At 44.6% G+C, this 20,008-nt stretch overlaps 2 protein-coding genes across 4 annotated transcripts in view; both read right to left on the bottom strand.

Moving 5' to 3' along the window:
- The window catches only part of CADPS2 (calcium dependent secretion activator 2), a 480,839-nt gene that overhangs the window by 426,245 nt on the left and 34,586 nt on the right, over positions 1 to 20,008 (bottom strand). The gene's annotated exons all lie outside the window — the stretch shown is intronic.
- On the bottom strand, positions 897 to 3,611 carry LOC308526861 (taste receptor type 2 member 41-like). The gene has a single exon (XM_081102110.1). It carries the CDS (start codon positions 3,494 to 3,496, stop codon positions 2,570 to 2,572), a length of 927 nt encoding a protein of 308 aa, XP_080958236.1. The 5' UTR covers positions 3,497 to 3,611; the 3' UTR covers positions 897 to 2,569.

Raw genomic sequence — 20,008 nt, forward strand, 5'->3', positions numbered from 1 at the left:
AAGATATTACATATGTGTACCCTCTACCCCCCCCCCCCGTTCATGCCCTCACCCCCCCGTTGTCCGTGTCCATTGGTTAGGCCTATATGCTTGCATATAAGTCCTTTGGTTGATCTCTCCCCCTTGCCCCCACCCTCCCCTACCTTCCCTCCAAGGCCCGACAGTCCAATCAATGCCTCTCCGTCTCTGGATCAGTCCTTGTTCATCAGTTTATGTTGTTCATTATAGTCCACAAATGAGTGAGATCCTGTGGTATTTATCCGCTCTCCAGTTCCATCCATGCTGTGGCAAATGGTAAGAGTTCCTTTTTCTTCTTCCTCTTCTTAAAGAATACCTTTCAGCATTTCATATAATGCTGGTTTGGTGGTGATGAACTCCTTTAGCTTTTTCTTATCCGTGAAGCTCTTTATCTGACCTTCTATTCTGAATGATAGCTTTGCTGGATAAAGTAATCTTGGTTGCAGGTTCTTGCTATTCATCTCTTTGAATATTTCTTGCCACTCTCTTCTGGCCTGCATGGTTTCTGTTGAGAAATCAGCTGACAGTCGAATGGGTACTCCCTTGTAGGTAACTGACTGTCTTTCTCTTGCTGATTTTAAGATTCTCTCTTTATCTTTTGCTCTTGGCATTTTAATTATGATGTGTCTTGGTGTGGTCCTCTTTGGATTCCTTTTGTTTGGGGTTCTCTGCGCTTCCTGGACTTGTAAGTCCATTTCTTTCACCAGGTGGGGGAAGTTTTCTGTCATTATTTCTTCAAAAAGGTTTTCAATATCTTGCCCTCTCTCTCCTTCTGGTACCCCTATAATTCTGATGTTGGTACGCTTGAAGTTGTCCCAGAGGTTCCTTACACTATCTTCATATTTTTGGAATCTCTTTTCTTTTTTCTTTTTCGGTTGGGTATTTTTTGTTTCTTTGTATTTCAAATCTTTGACTTGATTCTTGGGATCCTCTTGTCTGCTGTTGGATCTCTGTAAATTATTCTTTATTTCAGTCAGTGTATGCTTAATTTCTAGTTGGTCCTTTTTCATGTCCTCCATGGTCTCACTATACTCATTGAGGGGTTCATTAAATTTATCGGTGGTTTCCATAAAATTCTTGAAAAACCTTATAAACGTGGCCTTGAACTCTATATCCAGTCGTTTGCTATCCTCAATTTCTGCCATTTGTGACCTGTTTCTTTGTCTCCGCATTTTGGCTGCTTCCCTGTGTTGATAGAGTGGCCCTGCGCGCCAGGTGTCCTGTAGGGCCCAGTGGCTCAGCCTCCCCAGTTACCTGGGGTGGACACTCTTGGTGCACTCTTGGTGCCTTGGTTGTTGTAGGATCACTGGGAGGAATTGACCTCCAGGCCAATTGGCTGTGAGAATCAGCTGTGTCTGAAGTGGGAGAACTTCTGTGCTGAAGACACCCTTCTGGGGCAAGACTTGCTTCAGTGGGGCTTTGGTGCTCACTGAGTCTGCTCCCTAAGTGTGTCCCTTATGGATCTGAGGAGTTGCAATCTGGATGGTCCCCCTCCGACCACTGGGTACAGTGGCTCCTGGATCTAAGGAGGTGCTAATTCAGCCTCTGCCTGAGGCCACACAGCAGGAGCCACGAAGAGGCTCAGCTGTGAAGCAATGCAAGCCGCTGCGGGGCCTTGGGCCTTCTCTTGGAAGTTCCGGTTCTGCCTGGTTCGGCTGCAGTTAGGTACATTCACATGCAAAAGCCTCTGCCGCAGCCTGGGTGGGGCGGGGTCTCAGGGAGTCAAAGGGCGGAGAAAGAAGCTACGGCTGATTCTCCGCCCGAAGTCGCACGTATCAGTGTCCCGGTAACGGCTGTAAGCACCTCTGAGGGAAAGCCGCCCTCAAGTTTGCCCGCTGCCCGACAGACCAGCTTCTCCCCGTATGAGTCCTGGGTCCCCAGAGACTTGCCGGAACCGGAGTTCAGAGCAGTCGGGAGCTTGTGATTCAAAAAGACAGCCGCGTCCTCAGGTGCCACCCCCTTTCCGCGCGCGCGTGCGCGAGCCGCCGCTGTACCTCTGCACTTCACCTCCGCAGCTCCTCTGGCTCTCAGCGTGCTTTTCTTTTCTTCTAGTTGTAGAATTTACACTCAGCCAGCCTTCCTGTTGTTCTGGATGATGTTTGCTCTGTCCTTTGCGGTATTTTTCAATTGTTGTGGGAGGCGACAATTTCCCGGTGTTTATCTATGCCGCCATCTTAGTTTCTCCTGACATATTTTCTCTTAATTTCCCATTAGGCTTTCAAGATAAGATAATATACTTAAGACATTTAACTGAAGGCTTTCTCTCAACACGAGAATAGACAAACAGAGAATAGCACAAAGTTTTGTATTCTGACCTTCTGAACAATATTGGCTCTCTGGGACCCATGGGGCCCTATGTTAACAGTGTCCCAAGAGAGGTATCATGCTCAGTGTTCCCAGATTTTGTTCTCCTTCTCTCCTTTCAAAGGAGGAGCCAACAGCATGATCCAGTAGACATCTACCTATGAAGATATTTCCATGTAAATGGGCCGTGGTTCTGTCATCCTCACTTGAGTCTCTTCTGGGGGTTAGAATAAGGAGACCATGGCACCTAGACCACCCAGAAGCCCCTGGCCAACAGAAGTAGCGACCTGAACACCTCTCGAAGCCTGAGGTTGCTGAGGATGAGGATAAAGGGATGAACAGATGTGCACAGGTAGGTTACAATTTGCCATGGCCAGAACCAGTCATTCTCTGTTGAAAAGAAGCCTATAGCATCAATGATCAGGGACATGAAAGACAGAATGTAAAGAATGAGGAAGAAGATGAGTGACTTCAGAGCTCTGGTGTGCGCCTCGGTGCTGGCGTCTTGCAGGCTGTGGACACTTTGCCGCATTGTCCGAGTGTGTCTCCTCAAAGAATGAATCAACAATGCAGTCGCGACCAGAAAAACAGAGCAAGGAATTGAAAACGTGACGAATTTGAGGGGTAGGAAATAGTGAATTTCCATCCTCATGACCCTCTCCGTGTAGGTCATATTCCCAAAAACTTCTCTAATGAAGAAACCTTGATTCACAGAATAGTTTCCCCAGAAGAAGAGCAGGGTGACGACAGTGGAGATCAGGAGAGAGCCCAGCAGAATCCAGGGCACTGACCTTGGGAACCTCCACTTCAGCCACAGGAAGGTCGGGTGGGTGAGGTTAGCAATCTTCATGCAGAAGAGGACACTGAGCCAGGTACCGAACCAGAAGGTGGCTGAATTCAGGAAGTCCCATTGGAGACCAAAGAGCTCCCGTGCAGGACCCTTGTTGAACTCCTCCAGGTGGAAGAAGAGGTAAAAGTTGTGCACCATTCCAACCCACTGCAGGCAGAAACGGGAGGCACCCAAGCTCATGAGGATCATGTCAGAGGGGAGCAGCCTCCCAAGCCGCCTCCACTCTCTGCTCAGCACCAGCACGATGAAGCCATTGGCCAGGATTCCCAGGAGACACAGCAGGACAAAGAGCAGCATGAAGAGGGCTGTGAATGCCGGCTGCATTTTGGCCCCTCCTCTGGTCACCAGCCTTGCGCCTTGGTCCTTGGCCTCCTTCCTACCCCCACTCACAGTCCCTCTTTTGATTTTTCCTCAGGGGATGTGAAAAGAATGCTCAGGTTCTGCATTTGAGCCAGAGCTCACTTAAAAGGAAGATGCTTGGCTATGGCTATGGAGGAAAGGTGAGCTTGGCTCAGCAGGATGCAAATTTCTCCCAGGCTCACTTACCATTATGCTACCAACCGCACCTGATTTGGTTTTTCTGGTTTTGCCTACATGTTGCCATGGTTAACATCAATGTAGAGGGCTTCTCAGCGAGTCTGTGACTCAGTTTCATCTTTCTTATGCCATCTGTGGGCCCTGTAAACACACACCTCCCCATCAGGTCATTCTCAGGATATCTATCCTATCTAATAATAGAGAAACATGGTAATTAACCATAACTTCGCTACCCTCCCCATTGGCTAATCAGTGAGATATGCAAATTAACTGCCAACCAAAATGGCGGCCGGCAGCCACGCAGCTGAAGCCAACAGGAGGCTTGCTTGCTCCAGTGATGGAGGAAGCCAAGGTTCCCGGCCTGCTGCTGCCAGCCTCTGAGCTGCAGTCTAAGAAACAATGTTGCAAATATAGAAGGTAAATAAACCCCAGAAACCTGCTGTCAGAGCTGGAGCTAGCAGGACCGCAACAGTGTTACAATTATAGAACCCAAACAAACCCATATACCTGCTTTCAGCAGCCAAGATCTCAGAGCTGGAGCCGAGCCTCAGAGCTAAAGCCGGCTCTCAGTTCCAGTGACAGCCATAGAAGGTAAATAAATCCCAGAATAAAAAAAAAATAAAAAAAGGAGGGCTGGCCTGGCACCCCAGTGGGGACGCCCATCCTGAAGGGGGTGTGACCAGCTGCAAACAGCCATCAGCCCCTCATCCAGGCTGGCCAGGCACCCGAGCAGGACCCCCAACCTGATCCGGGACACCATTCAAGGCAAACCAGCCGGCCCCCACCCGTGCACCAGGCCTCTATCCTATATAGTAAAAGGGTAATATGCAAACTGACCCTAACAGCAGAAGGACTGGGAATGATTGGTCACTATGACACACACTGACCACCAGGGGGCAGACACTCAATGCAGGAACTGCCCTCTGGTGGTCAGTGCGCTCCCGCATGGGGGAGCTCTGCTCAGCCACAGCCAGGCTGATGGCTGCCAGTACAGTGGTGGTGGTGGGAGCCTCTCCTGCCTCCTCAGCAGCGCTAAAGATGTCCGACTGCAGCTTAGGTCTGCTCCCTGCTGGCAAGTGGGCATCCCCTGAGGGCTGCCAGGCTGCCAGAGGGATGTCTGATTGCCATCTTAGGCCCCATCCCCCGGGGAGCGGGCCTAAGCCAGCAGGTGGTCATCCCCTGAGGGGTCCCAGACTGCGAGAGGGCACAGGCCGGGCTGAGGGACCCCCTCCCTCCCCACCGAGTGCACAAATTTTTGTGCACTAGGCCTCTAGTATATATATAAAACCCTAATATGCAAATAGACTGAATGGCTGAACAACCAAATAATCGAATAACTGGTTGCTATGATGTGCACTAACCACCAGGGGGTGCAAGTGGATGGTGGAGCAGGTGAGTGGGAGCACCAGACCAAGGCGGGGCACCAGTTGTGTCATCAGGGAGAGCCTCTGGTGGTTACTAAAAATTCTTTGCTCCCACCCAGCATTTGCACCTACTGCTGGCGCCCGGCCCCGATCGCTCAGCACTGTCAGCAGGTGCCAGTGGTGGATGACGGCCCTGATCGTCCCTCAGGGCTTTTCCACCTCCCCCAGCTCCTGAGGGGCAATCGGGGCCGGCAGCCACCTTTTGCTCCTGCTGCTGGTGATGGCACAATTCGCACCCGCTGCAGGCACCCGGCACTGCTCCCAACTGCTCGGTGCCATCAGCAGGTGCGAGTGGTGACTGCCAGTCATGCTGAGGGCTTCTCCACCTCCCCCTGCTCCTGAGGGGAGATAGGGCAGCAGCCGCCGCTCACACCTGCTGATGGTGCTGGCCTCAATTGCTCCGTCAGCGGGTGTGAGCAGGGCAGACGCCATCAGCGCGTGGAAGCAGTGGCAGCGGGAGCGGGGCTGCCAGCAGACGGACTGGGGGCCATGGCGGGAGGGGCCAGATGGGGGCATGGAGGATGGGCCGAGACTTGCCCTTGGGCCCACCACAGCCTTACGGCCCACAGTTCCTTTCAAGGTGCATGAATTCGTGCCCTGGGCCCCTAGTTAAGTATGTAAGCAAGAAGTACAGAGAGACATTCATATGGCCAAGACCTAAGCAAATACTGAAGCTAAAGAAGTCTGTATCTAGCCAAGCTTCCCTGTTACATGTCCATCCTTACTTAGGAGTAGTCACCCCCTTCAAACTCAGATACCCTGGTAGCAAACCTCTTCTTAAATCCTTCTTGGCCTCTGAGATATAAATGATTGACAATGTTTTAAACTAGTTGTACGCTTCCACTGAGAAAATTCATTTCCTCGTGGTTATGGGACTGAGGAGCATCTGCTTCTTGCTTGATGTCATCTGAGGGTCAACCTCAGGTCCTAGTGGCTGCCTGAAGTCTGCCAAGTGGGCTGTTTCAACATGGAGGCTCAAGCCAGCAAAGTGAGTCTCTAGAGAGAGTCTTAAATATCAATATGTAATCACAGGTGTGACATCTTATCACCTTTGTTATAGTCTATTGGCTAGAAGCAAGTCACATTCCCCACAGACACTCAAAAGGAGGGGGTTATACAATGGTGAGGATACCAGGGGTGGGGGACATGAGGGGCCAATTAGAGTCTGTCTACCACACTGAGATACTGTAGCTTACAAGGCATGTGTGAGTACTGTCCTCCAATACCAAATTAAAGAGATCCCAGCCCTACCTGGGTAGCTTAGTTGGCATCCTCCCAATATGCCAAGGTTGCGGGTTAGATCTCTGGTCAGGGCACATTCAAGAATCAACCAATGAATGCATAAATAAGTCGAACAACAAATTTACCTCTCTCTCTCTCCCTTCCCCTCCACCCCACACCCCGCCCCCCCGCTTCCTCTCTAAAATCAATAAGTAAAAATTATTTTAGAAGAGAGATCCCTATGAGACCATGTTAAAAATAAAAATAGGATGGACCTGGAGAGTACTATGCTAAGCAAAATAAGCCAGTCAGAGAAAGATAAATATCACATGATCTCACTCATTTGTGGAATATAATGAACAACATAAACTAATGAACAAAAATAGATCCAGAGACAGAGAAACACCGAATGAACCAAACCTCAGAGGGAGGCAGGGAAGGGGGAAGGGGGTGAAAAGGGGAGGCTGTAAGAAATCAACTGAAAAACTTACATGCATGCATATTAGCATAACCAATGGACATGGACACTGGGGCAGTGGGGGCTTGTCCTGGGGGATGGGAGTGGCCGGGAGGGGTCACTGGGGGGGAAAGGAGACATATGTAATACTTTAAACAATAAAAAAAGAAATTAAATAAATAAAATAAAAATATTTTTCAACATTAAAATAGATTCAAGCCAATCCATACTCAAATGTTTTCTGTTTAATATATCAAATTTGTCCTTCTTCCACATTTGTTTAAAGTATTTTTGTTTGTCATAAAAAAGTCAGCTAAGAAAATTAGTCATACAAATAATATAAAGGTTGTTACCACCACAGCATTAATGTATAATTATTCTAAAAATAATTCACAATAAAAAGAGAGGGCCCATTGAAATTGGGTGAATATGCATTTTTCTCACTCTCAGATATCTGTTCCTTACACAGTTTTTACATTCATTCATTCACTCAACACGTATTTATTGAGCACTTATACACACAGGGGACAGCAATGGGAACAGCAGCAAACTAAAGAGGTGGGATTCCTGCTTTTATGGAACCTGCAGTCCAATGGAAGGTAACAGACAATAAGGAAACACAGGAACAAGACACTTTCACATAAAAATCGGTGCTTTGAAGAAAATAGAAGAGTAGGATTGCTGGAGAATGACGAGAGAGGAAAAAGTGGTTTTCTCAGGGGGTAACTTGGCCTGAGAAGCCTAAACAGCTAGAGCTTTTCCATGTATAATGGGACATATTCATAATATCACAAACCATAATTTTATATCATTCTCTTCCACCATTCTTTTTAACTTTATTTGGCAGGAATCTTCTCCTGCCAGAAAATAAGAACTCCAGCAGACCGTATGACTTTTCCCTTTACTCTTATCAAATAGGTTGTCCCAAGATCACGTCAAATCACAAAACATCCTCAAACCAGAAGTTGGACATCACCGTACAGTATATGAAGACTAGAGGCCCGGTGAATGAAATTCGTTTATGGGAGGGGGGGTCCCTCAGTCCGGCCTGCACCATCTCCAATCCAGGACCCCTCAGGGGATGTTCGACTGCCAGTTTAGGCCCAATCCCAGTCAGACATCCCTCTCACAATACGGGACCGCTGGCTCCTAACCGCTCACCTGCCTGCCTGCCTGCCTGATCGCTCCTAAACGCCTCCAACTGCCTGCCTGATCACCCCTAACCACCTCTGCCTGCCGACATGATCGCCCCCAACCACCACTGCCTTGGCCCCCACCAAGAAGGACCGGAAGGAGGACCAGATGGCAGGAAGATGTCTGGTTGACCTGGTCTAATTAGCATATTACCCTTTTATTAATATAGACTAGTGGCCCAGTACACAAAATTTGTACATGAGAAGCGGGGTCCCTCAGCCCGGCCTGCACCCTCTCCAATCTGGGACCCCTCGGGGGATGTCCGACTGCCAGTTTAGGCCCAATCCCACACGCAGTCGGACATCCCTCTCGCAATCCGGGACTGTTGGCTCCTAACCACTCACCTGCCTGCCTGCCTGATCACCCCTAACCACTCTGCCAGCCTGCTCGCCCCCAACTCCCCCGCCTTACCGGCCTTCTCACCCCCAACTGCCTCTCCCACTGGCCTGCTTGCCCACAACTGCCCCCCCAACCAGCCTGCTTGCCCCCAACTGCCCCCCGGCCTGACCACCCCCAACTGCCCCCACCCTGCCGGCCTGCTCACCCCCAACTGTCCCCCCTTGCTGGCCTGCTTGCTCCCAACCAGCCCCCCCCCCCGCCAGCCTGCTCACCCCAACTGCCCTCCCTGCCAGCCTGCTCGCCCCCAACTGCCCCCCCACCAGCCTGATCACCCCTAACTGCCCTCCCCTCCTGGCCTGATCACCCTTAACCACGTCTGCCTCGGCCCTGCAACCATGGCTTTGTCCGGAAGGACGTCCAGAAGGTCTCCCGGTCTAATTAGCATATTACCCTTTTATTAGTATAGAAGATTACATACTAGTATCACCTTTCCCATTTTAAAGGAATAATAACAGCTAGATCTCACAGTTTTGATGTTTGGCATTCACATTTTCTTCCACCCCCTTTGTCCTGCATGCTACACAGATTATAAACCTATGTTTGCTTAGTTCTCTGTCTTGTGCAAACCTTGTATTATCATAGGTCAAAATTTTTATCAATAACAGGCTATAAAAAAAAAATCAAACAGAAAAAGCAATATGATTCACAGACCCTGAATTAAAGTCTTGAAAGCATTTTAAAGAAAAAAGAAACAACTTTTCAATTTCATTTTAAATTTCAAGCACTGTATGTATATTAATCTCTAAAAGTGGGTCTAAGTTATTGAAAGTTGTTTTTGAATAAATTAATTTGCTAAGTTTTGTTCAAGTCTTTCTATAAAAATAAAAAAAAATACATATCTGGAAATCTACTAACTGACAAAAAAGCCATCTCCAGCCAATTTACTTCTTTCAAAGTTAAAAAGCTACATATTTTTTTCTTTTCTAAAAATGGAACATGTTAGCACAGATTTATATTTAGGCATAAGAACCAGAACCATTTCCAAGGACAAGTTAGTTAAGACTCCCTAGTTTCTAGATCTGAATTCTTTCCTCATATATTTTCAGATGATTTTTTTAATGAAAGCATAAGGTTATGAATTTTCTACCAAGTGTGGTTTATATACTTACCATAACCTTTGCTGTATAGAGTATGTCTCTTATCAACCCTGCAGTGCAATTTCATATTTGATATCCCTTTGATCCCAAAATTATTTAGAAAAACTTTAATTTCTGTTAGAATTTTATCCCACATTTATTAAATGGATTTAGGCAAGCAAAGAAAGGCTAAATTGTTTCTACTGTTTAATATTTATTTAACTTTCATTTAAAGACTATAGTATATATTTAATACTCATTGAACTTTCATTTAAAGACTACATTTAATGTTTTTCACTTTCATAGGCACTTAATTTATATAATGTTTAAGTAATATTGTAGATGTGCATTCATAAATATTCAACATATACTCACTCAAGCTTTTGAAAGTGACAAATTTCCTAAAATTATTTGTTGGCCTATCTGATCTATTTTGAAAGAACTAAGTTAAAGTCTCTCAGTTGACTTTTAAAATACAAAATAACATACTTCTAGAAGTTTTAGTTTTATAGATTCTATTGCTATGTTGTTTTGGATCATAAAAGTTTGATGACAACTCTATTTGTTCTCAGCATGCTGTACCTTTCATCCAGGGGTGAGATGTAAAATATTTAACAAACAGTACAGCACAGTTATCTGTGAAAGAATTGAGATTTTACTGTATGCAAGCTAATGAATTAGCCTACCATCGTTTTACAGATACTGGCCCAAGACAGGAAACTCCTGGGTCAAAGACAAAGGATGTTGTTATTCACAACACAGAAGGCAGCATTGGCATTGCGCTCCCCGGGGTTCTCCTTGCCAAGTCCCACAGGAGGACACAGGCGGCTCAGAGAGATGCCACACGTGCAGGCACTTGTGTCACTGCTGAAGATTTCTGGAGTTTAGAAAACACCAATATTTTTAAAGGGGTCACTAGCACATACATCTACCCAAACTGCATCCCAGAGGAAGGCAATAGATGTATTACCCCGATTAGAAAACAAACCTGCCCTCTGTGCCAGAGAGATACTTTACCTTTTTTTTAAACACAGCGTTTCTTTCTTACTAGTGATTACCTTTAATTTAGCCTACCCACACCTATATTTGCTTATCACCATCAAAATTAATACTAAACATATGACCTTTTCCCCTACTAAAATAGGACTACAAACAAGGTTTTAATTTCCCTTCCCTGCCAACCTCCTAAATTTTACTAAGGTTAGATTCCTGATACTTTCAATAGTTCAGCTCTTGATTTTTGAATATCTTTTCCAACAACTACATTAAGATTCACAATCTCCTATGAATTTAATCATATTCTTACTAGCTTCAGTATTCACTGCTGATTCTTCCACTCTACTTCTATCTTCTGTATTATGATTCTTTTTTTCATTTGAGTAGAGTATGTCTTCAAGTTCTAGTAAAGTTGATGAGCAGAGATCTCAGACCCGTAAAACAACAGGTGTTGTTGGTTTTTCTGTCCTTATGTGAGTTGTCTCACTCTCCTATTGCTAGGTGGCAGCCCACCACAGAACCTCAATGCACACAGCAATTAGCACTTGTTCCCACTCACTGGTCTTCATCCGGGTGGCTCTGCTTCACGCTTCCGGTCTCATTCTGGGGCGAGGCTCAAGGAACAGAAGCTACCACGGCACGTTCTTCTCAGGATGGCAGTCAGAAGAATTTAGGGGGCCATTTCAAACCTCTACTCATATAACATGCAAGTAAAAAAGCCAAGCTTGCTCTAACCGGTTTGGCTCAGTGGATAGAGCGTCGGCCTGCGAACTGATAGGTCCCAAGTTCGATTCCGGTCAAGGGCATGTACCTTGGTTGCAGGCACATCCCCAGTAGGGGGTGTGCAGGAGGCAGCTCATTAATGTTTCTCTCTCATTGATGTTTCTAACTCTCTATCCTTCTCCCTTCCTCTCTGTAAAAAAATCAATAAAATATATATTAAAAAAAAAAAAAAACAAGCTTAAGAGAAGGGGCAAGAAAGTAAACTCTGCCCGGACTGAGCAAGGAAGGTGAGCATTTGCTGGACAAGGATTTAAACCGCATCACTCATCCACAATACATGACTCACTCCATGGCTCACAGCCCCTCTCCCCAACGAACAAACATTCCTTCTGGGTCCTCAATATGTGAGTATCAAAGCAAGTAAAGCCAACTCCAGCAAATGCCCCTTTATTTTGTGGACAGTGCTTAGTACAAAAGTCAGGAGTCGCACGTGCAGAATTCACTGATACATGTGAAGGGCCTTCATTTTCTCTCCCGATGGACCTCCTCATCACATACCCACCATGCTCCAAAGCCCTGCTACTCTGAAACTACAGCCTTACTGAAAAAAAAAAAAAAAAAAAAAAAAAAAAAAAGCCTTTCGGCTGAAATTCATTGACGGGCTACTTTCTAAGGCAGACTCATTCCTTCCATTCCATGTATTGAATCAAGAGCTAGTTAGCATTAACATACTTTTCTCCTTATCTGATCCTGTCTGCTGAACAGCTCGAAATTCCTCAACATCTCAGGCTACTCACTGGCTTCCTTCCACACTTTCTAGCACTGTTGTCGGGTTTTTTTCTTTTACTTTTTATGTATTTGTTGGCCTTTTCTGGGGATGAAAAGGGGGCTCTATAATAAATCTGACAACTCCAGTGACTAAAAGTCACCTCCCAGAGTGGTCTGATCATGAATTCCTAACTGGGCAGATGATGGTGGGTAGCCATGCCCCAGGCCTGTAACTTCTTTAGTGAAAGGTTTGAACCAAGCCCTGTCATTATTCTTGTGCATCTTAGTTAACACCCTCTGATGTGCCAAGAATACCCCTGGAAGGTATAACCAACCTCAAAAGAACACAAAAACTTAACTATCCAGTAATCCTGTCCTTGCCTGGCTTTCTCCCACCTTTATGTAATTTTCCATAGGTTCCCTCCCTAACTTCAAATGCAAATAAGAGGAACTGTAACACTGTCATTCTCCAGGGCATCTGAGATATGGCTTCCTGGCAATTGTCATCAGTTTTGGCTCAAATGAGCTCATAAAAATTCTCTACAGGTTTGAACTTACATGACAACATAAATAACATCATCGTGACTTTCTTTAAAAAAAAAAAATACTTTTTCTTTTCTGCTTCACTTCACATTTGTTCTGATTTCTCTCTCTGCGCCTGCAGGTCTTACACAGATTGCTCCAGTCTACTGTGGCTCCCTAATCTGGATGCACACCAGATTCACTTGGATGCTGGGAAAGTTTAAAATTCCTAATGCCTATTGAATCAGAAACCCTGGAGGAGGTGCTGCTCCGGCATCAGAACTGATGTAGCAACTCCCTCAGGTGCCACCAGAACCAGAGCCCTCACCCGATTCCGAGTCTCATCACGTGAGCTGTGTAAAGAAAGAAGGCCGCCAGCCCCATGAAGAGAGCACTCGGGCCTACCTGTCCTCTCAGGCTCTGGGCACGATGCTACATCTAGCCATTCAGCCCCCTCCTGGATTTCTAGGGGGTCAGAGACATCCAGCATACTTTCATACACCTACTCCCAGGAACCTTCAAATCTCTGAAGCCCGGGCTTTTTCTGGGATCTGCCTCTGTGAAGCTCTTTATCCTGTGGTTCCAACACTGTTCTTCCAGCAAGGCTCAGATCACTGAAGAAAGCTCCCATCATCTCCCTTCCCTGAAGCGCCCCCTCACACAAGGACTTTCAATCTGCTGCCTAGGTCCTTCTCGCTCAGAAAAGCCAGGGAACAAGGTTCTGGCAGAAAACATAAACCACACCCAGATCTGCAAACGATACCTCTTCGGAGGAATCTCATGGGCTCTGATCTTATATGTTTCCCATGTTTATAGTCAACATCTAAATATAGTTTTTGTTCATGTAAGTAGCAAATGAGCATCTTTGGTGAAATGGGTGAGAGGCCAGAGAGAGAGAGAAAGGTAGGTCTGCTAATAATGAACATTAGATGCCAACAGCAAATTTCACAGGGGAAGGAGGAGGATTAAGCAGTCAAGCTGGGAGAAAGGACTGATCAGATAATGCCTGAAGCAGAGTCAAAATGACTTACAGATATAAATGGATAAGAAGTACATTTAAAGATTAGTAGCTTTACACAACAAGAGTGTTTAGCTGGAAGCAGGTGAATAGGAAATGACATCCTTACATTTCTTCTAACTAGTATTTGGCAAGGATGGGACATTTTGCTTATAAGAATTTATCAAGAATTGCACCCTAGTGAGACGACTAGTGAGATAAATATATGGCACTTTTGTGGGTGATTTTGCCTTCCAATTTTGAGATGTAAATGTTTGTACTATTGTTGTGAGTCCCATGTTTAAAACAGGATTGCAAATAGTATTTCCAAAGCTCTCTCCATTCCCTGAGAATTAAGTAGAGAGCAATAATAAAGCGTCACCACATTCCAATTTCTCTATAAAAGGGGTTTTCAAATTGGTTTCAGTCAACCTTTATTCAAAAGAGAGTTGAGATAAAAGCTCACACTGGGAAACAAATGGCAGCAGAACCCAGGCTGCTGGTGACCCCACCCTCCCAGCCACAGCATTCTCCCCACCAGAGAAACCAGGCTCCGTGAGAATGAGCCCCTGTGTGTCTCACAGCTCCATCCCCCAAGCTACAAAATGCAAGGCACTTCAGTAGGCCTTACCTAGCATTTGTTTAAGAAATGAATCTCCTAAGAGCATGCAGGACTATTTAGAAGCCATTACTCTTGACCCTTTTGTGTAAATATTCTCCGGGTAAGCCATTCCAGAAAGAATAAAACTTTAAGCACCAAGAACAGCTCATGCTCCTACCAGCTTAGTGATCAAGATATTTAACCTTTCTGTGTCTCATGAGGGTTTCACAAGAAACTCAAAGAGATAGGGAGGGAGGGAGGCAGGGAGGGAGGGAAAGAAAGTATCATGGACAAGATACCAATGTCTCTGTAAAAGGGGTTTTCAAACTGGTTTGGTCACCCTTTATTCAAAAAGAAGCTGAGATAAAAGCTCACACTGGGAAACAACAGGAAGTGGAAAGGAGGCTGCTGATAACCCCCCCACCCCCCCGCCGGAGTATTCTCCCCACTAGACACCAGGCTCTGTGAGAACGAACCTTTCTCACAGCTCCATCCCCACTGCATAGACTCCCTTGGGCCCCGGAGGCCTTCCAGCTGTTTCCTTGTTATTACAAACTTCTGGAAGATGTTCTTCTCGCAGTAAACTGACAGTTTGACTCTCGTCTTTGAGTCCAGACGCGCTGCAATGCAAGGCCCAAATTCCAGATAACTGAAGGCATGTGAAAGTTCCCATGGACGCTGGAACAGGGATTTTATCATGACTAGTTTGTATCCCAAACAGTTTATCTTTACTCTAACACTCATTACAACGCACTGCAACACTCTGCTTCCATGTCCATATCCCCAAACAGAGAAGGGCTCATCAAAGGTGAACACACACTGTGTTCATATTAGTAATTAGTCTAAGTGCCTAGTGCATGGCCCACTGTAGGCCCCCATTACCTGTCTCGGGCAGGGAAAAGGCAGAAAGTTCAAACATAAAGTAACTGCATTCCAAGCCCAGCTGGCATGGCTCAAAGGTGGAGCATCAACCTATGAACCAGGAGGTCACAGTTTGATTCCGGTCAGGGCACATGCCCGGGTTGCGGGCTCAATCCCCAGTTTGGGGCGTGCAGGAGGCAGCCGATCTATGATTTTTTCTCATCATTGATGTTTCTGTCTCTCTCGTTCTCCCTTCCTCGCTGAAATCAATAAAAAATAAAAAGTAACTGCATTCCAGGTAATCTCCTGGCATTAGCAGGCAGGGCAACCTTCAGGATCATCTGTAACCACTCACAGAACTTCACGGTAGTGAGGAAATGAGGCAAAGCAGTACCAAACATCTGATACCTCACCCTCACATGACATCTCTCAAGGTCCAACCACCAGCTTAAAACACTGGGAAGTAATTTGCGCAGTACTTACATGGTCCGAGTAGAGGGAACAAAGAGAGTCCCTGACACCTAGTGCTCAAAGAATAGATGACTTAAATGCCCTCCTGTGAGGCAGAGATCCTGTCATGGGAGACTGAGAAAGTAAAATTAACTCAGGAAAAGAAAGTAAAAATCAGCTCACCTATTTATCAAGTTGAAACAAACACAAAGAGAGCTAGCTTCGAAGTTAATAGGAAACCGTATTTTTCTTAAGGACGTTCTGCTACTGTAAGTGCTATAATAGCCCCCTTCTCTGAGTGTGGACGGTTTTCTTGCCGAGAAAACTTAGTTCTCTAAAACCCCAGGCCAGTGGTCGGCAAACTACAGCTCGCGAGCCACATGTGGCTCTTTGGCCCCTTGAGTGTGGCTCTTCCACAAAATACCACGTGCGGACACGCACGGACAGTGTGAAGTTGACTTAAAACTTTAAGTAAAGTTTATTAAGTTAATTTTAGGGAACATTGTGGAGTGAAAGAAGATGTAGTGTCGAGGATAGAGAAAGGTATGTTGAGATGGTTTGGACATATAGAGAGAATGAACGAAAGGAGATAGACGAAACAAGTATACAAGACGAGTGTGGATGGGAGAGTTGGAAGGGGTTGACCACAGCGAACATACCTCAATCAGATTGAGGGCGTTTTTAGCAAAGGCCAGCTTAGGAGTACCCTAATTAAGTTAATAACAATGTACCTACCTATATAGTTTAAGTTTAAAAAATTTGGCTCTCGAAAGAAATGTCAATCGTTGGTATTTGGCTCTGTTGACTAATGAGTTTGCCGACCACTGCCCCAGACTACTAGAAACTTTGTTGGCTGTGGTTACAATAGTCAGAATGAAGCATTTCACTTTTGCCTGGAGGATCTACGTCACTTTGACAAAGAGAAGTACCCTTGATTCTCGATCCAGGCGCAGAGCTTCCGAAAGAGGGTTCTGGAAACAACATTCCACATCACTCTCAACTTCAGTTTCCAAGGAAACAGGACTGTGGTCCCTGCGCAGTGATGTCAGCCCGTTTACACACAGTCCTGTTGTGTTTTGAACCCATCAAAAAGTTGATTTAAATGTCCCCTCAACTCCACCCTTCTCCAAACTCCTACAATAACTCCATATTCTTTTATCAGTAAGAAGTCCCATGAGTGTTCCTCTGGTGTGTGGTCTCCCTTTCCGCCGTGTCAGTCTGTTGAACTACAGCTTATCCCTGATGGCTATGGTGAGACCTTCAACAAGTCTTTTGTTAACGGTCCCTTTCATGATTGAGTTCAAATGCAAGCAAAGCCCCATGCAGTAAACCTGGGTTCCCTGAGGTCATAGGGCACCACTTTGACACTTGAGTTCAGTCAGGCTTAAGTGTACTTGTCCTGCCCAGGATGTAAGTCCTCAACCCAGTCGTTAGGGCTGAGAAAACACCAGCTTCAGCTGTACAAGCAGCTAATTATTTCCATTTTTGGTAAGCCCTACTTTTAACACTCAGCACACCCTGGCTCTCATCCGATGCTGACCACAAAGGAGGACTGGTTATGCTCTCTTATCTCCAACTCTTGGTCCCAGGGGTTAGACTCCAAGTCCGTAAGTCCTCAGAGGTGGTAAGTATCAGATGGTGGAGGCAATGGTAGTGGTCTTTCTTGGTTCCCAGCTTGGCTGTACCCAACGTGCCCCTGAAGTAGGAGGTTGAAGGGTGAAGGGAATGTCCTTAGGAGTACAGATTTCAGTATTAGGGCATCATTCAGACTAGAAGGATGCAGAATGCCAGCCATAGCATCAAGTACATCCAGGGCTTAGTATTTTTATAACCGATTCCTTTCTTAGTCAGAAAGGAAGACTCACTGCTGTATTAGCCCATCTTCCTCAAGGCCCACACATTTCAAGGAGGGGGTCAGCCACTAATTTGTTTCTTTATTCCAAAGGCCCAGCGATTTAGTAGTGAGAGCTCTTATTTAATTGACTCAACCACTTTATCTTGCTTTGGAAAGCACTCAAAAGAAAGGGGTCTTGCAGGGCGTATCGGCTAAGGAATACAAAAAAATTCAGCCATTTACTAGAAGCGTTACATCCTAACCCCAAAGCATCTTTAAGCCTCAAACCCAAAGGACATCAATACAAATTCTTCTCCCTCCCATGGCGAAAAAAAATCACAATAAAATGCTTTAAGAAATTAAGTTACAAAAAAAAAAAAAATTAAATTACAGCTAAAGTGTCCATAGATAAATGTGCACATTCAACAAATGCTTTCAAAGTTATTTGCAGATAAAACCCAGAGGCCAAAAGGAAAACACTGGTAACTTGACTGCCTAAAACTTTTATATAAAAACACAAAACAAAACATGGAGAAAAGCCAAAACCTACATGGGAAAATATCTACAATGCCAAGAGATAAGAGCAAGTTTCCTTAGCACAGAACATAGCCTTGAATAAGACATTCACAGAAAATAAAATAAAATAAAAATGGCACTTACCCATTTTCTTAAAAAAAAAAAAACAAACTATAGTTGAAGGTAGTGTGCTGATAAGAAACATAAGAAATTCTGTATGTTCACATAAAATAAGGAATCATGTACCAGGCAATATTTTTGTGTGTGTTTTTGAAGAAACACTGGTGACCTGTAATCCAAGTTTGCAATGACAAAATTGTGGATTTAAAAAAGAAGGAAGTGTCAGAGTGAATTGGTTTTTCCTCAGATGAGATTTTATTAAAGCTCTTATAAACCAGTAAAATATTCTTAAGACCTCCCACTCCAATTTAGTTTTGTGGGGTTTTTTTTAAATCTACTCTGTCTAGAAGTGAATTCAAAACACAGGAACTACAGGACTTTAAAATATCAAGGCATTATAAGATCAAACTAGCTCTCCTTATGAATAAAACATCTAACTTAATCCATATGAAATTGTGGTTTTTTTTAAAGTACCGAAATCTAGTACTTAGATCCCTCAGTCATTCTTCAAATTATGGCTCATGAACACCCATCTACATCTGAAATTTGTTTCAAGATAGCTCTAAAAGTTACTCCAATGCATGACAAGCACTGCCTAACTGAAAATTCACAGGAATAAAATCCAAGGCTGCTGTAGAACCAAGCTCTCCCAAGAGCCCATCTTTATAACTTCTCCTGGCCATCAAGTCTTAATACCCAAGAATTTAGAAATATGAACTACGAGCAAGTACAAAAGGAAATGGTGTCACCTAACATAAGAAAGCAAAGGGAAAAGACACAAATCACCTTTAATTCAAGGTTCACTATGTGGTATGCCCACAGTGTATGCAGATGTGCATTAATTCTCCCAGCTGTCTGAATTCCCTGGCCAGTGTGGTTCAGTAGATAGAGCATCAGCCTGTGCACCAAAGGGTCTTGGGTTCAATCAAGGTTATGCAACTGGGTTGCAGGTTTGATCCCTGGTCCTGGCCAGGGCACATGCAGGAGGCAACCAATTGATGTGTCTCTCTCACATTGATGTTTTTCTCTCTCCTCTTCTCCCTCCCTCCATTTCTCCTTTCCACTCTCTCTAAAAATCAATAGAAAAAATATCCTCAGGTGAGGATTAACAACAAAAAAAAAACAGAACAAAATTAAATAAGCTATATGAGACTGTGCTGATGGGTAAGAAAAAGTATAAATGACCAATTTGTAATGTATGAGGTGCAGGTGCTAAAGCTCTTAAAACTTTAACATCACGGTCTTATATAAGAAATTATTTTCCCTTATGTAAGAAATTATTTAGGTATGAAGTAATATTGTCTAAGTTTTAGATTTTATACTACAGAAAAAAACAATGAAGAAACAAGAGATGCAATCAGATGAGGTTCTGATTTTCAGAGATACACACATACACAATAATAAATTCTTAAACTTTACTATTCTTGGTGCTTCTTTCAACCATTCTATTTTTCCTTGTGTTATTTTCTTGAACAGTCAATGTCAACTAAATCTTCTGTTCATTCTGAACTGGACAAAGGACAAAAGTCAAGCACTTCATGAGCTATACCAGCATAGCAATTCATAACAGCCGCCAGATTAACAACCACTTTCAAACAGTCTGGAAAAAGACTACACAGGATGCCATTAACAAGTATATTGTGATTTACTGACTTCATATTGTGATTTACTTCCAACTAAGCATACACCTCACTGCTTTGCTTTACCCCTCCGACCTCAGCTCAAAAAAATGCCTTCTTTATCTAACACAGATATGCACATATATGCCCATATACACCCGAGGTGTAGGTCTATCCCATTATACATCTCAAACTATAACCATCCAGTCTTCTTCCACCTGCCTAGTGTTTGCATTCCCATCAGAACATAAGCTCCATCAGTGTAGGAATTATCTCCCCCGTCATCTCTAGGGCCTGGCATAATGCTTGGCACACAGGCTTTTGCTTAAACAGAATTTATGAGTGTGTTCTTCAAAACACAATGTCTACTTTTTCACTATTATCAACCGCCTAAAAGTCTAAGCTGTTGGTTAAATAGTTACACATGCATGCAGTGGGACAATATACAACCATTAACATGATGTTGCTGAAAAAGAATTAAAGGCAGCTATTAAAGCATATAAAACAATTTATGTATACAA

Source organism: Myotis nattereri (genome assembly GCF_964212035.1).
Source record: "Myotis nattereri genome assembly, chromosome: 11".
NCBI lineage: Eukaryota > Metazoa > Chordata > Mammalia > Chiroptera > Vespertilionidae > Myotis > Myotis nattereri.

Coding starts and splice junctions, on each gene's coding strand:
- LOC308526861 (XM_081102110.1), bottom strand. CDS start 3,496: ATGCAGCCGGCATTCACAGCCCTCTTCATGCTGCTCTTTGTCCTGCTG.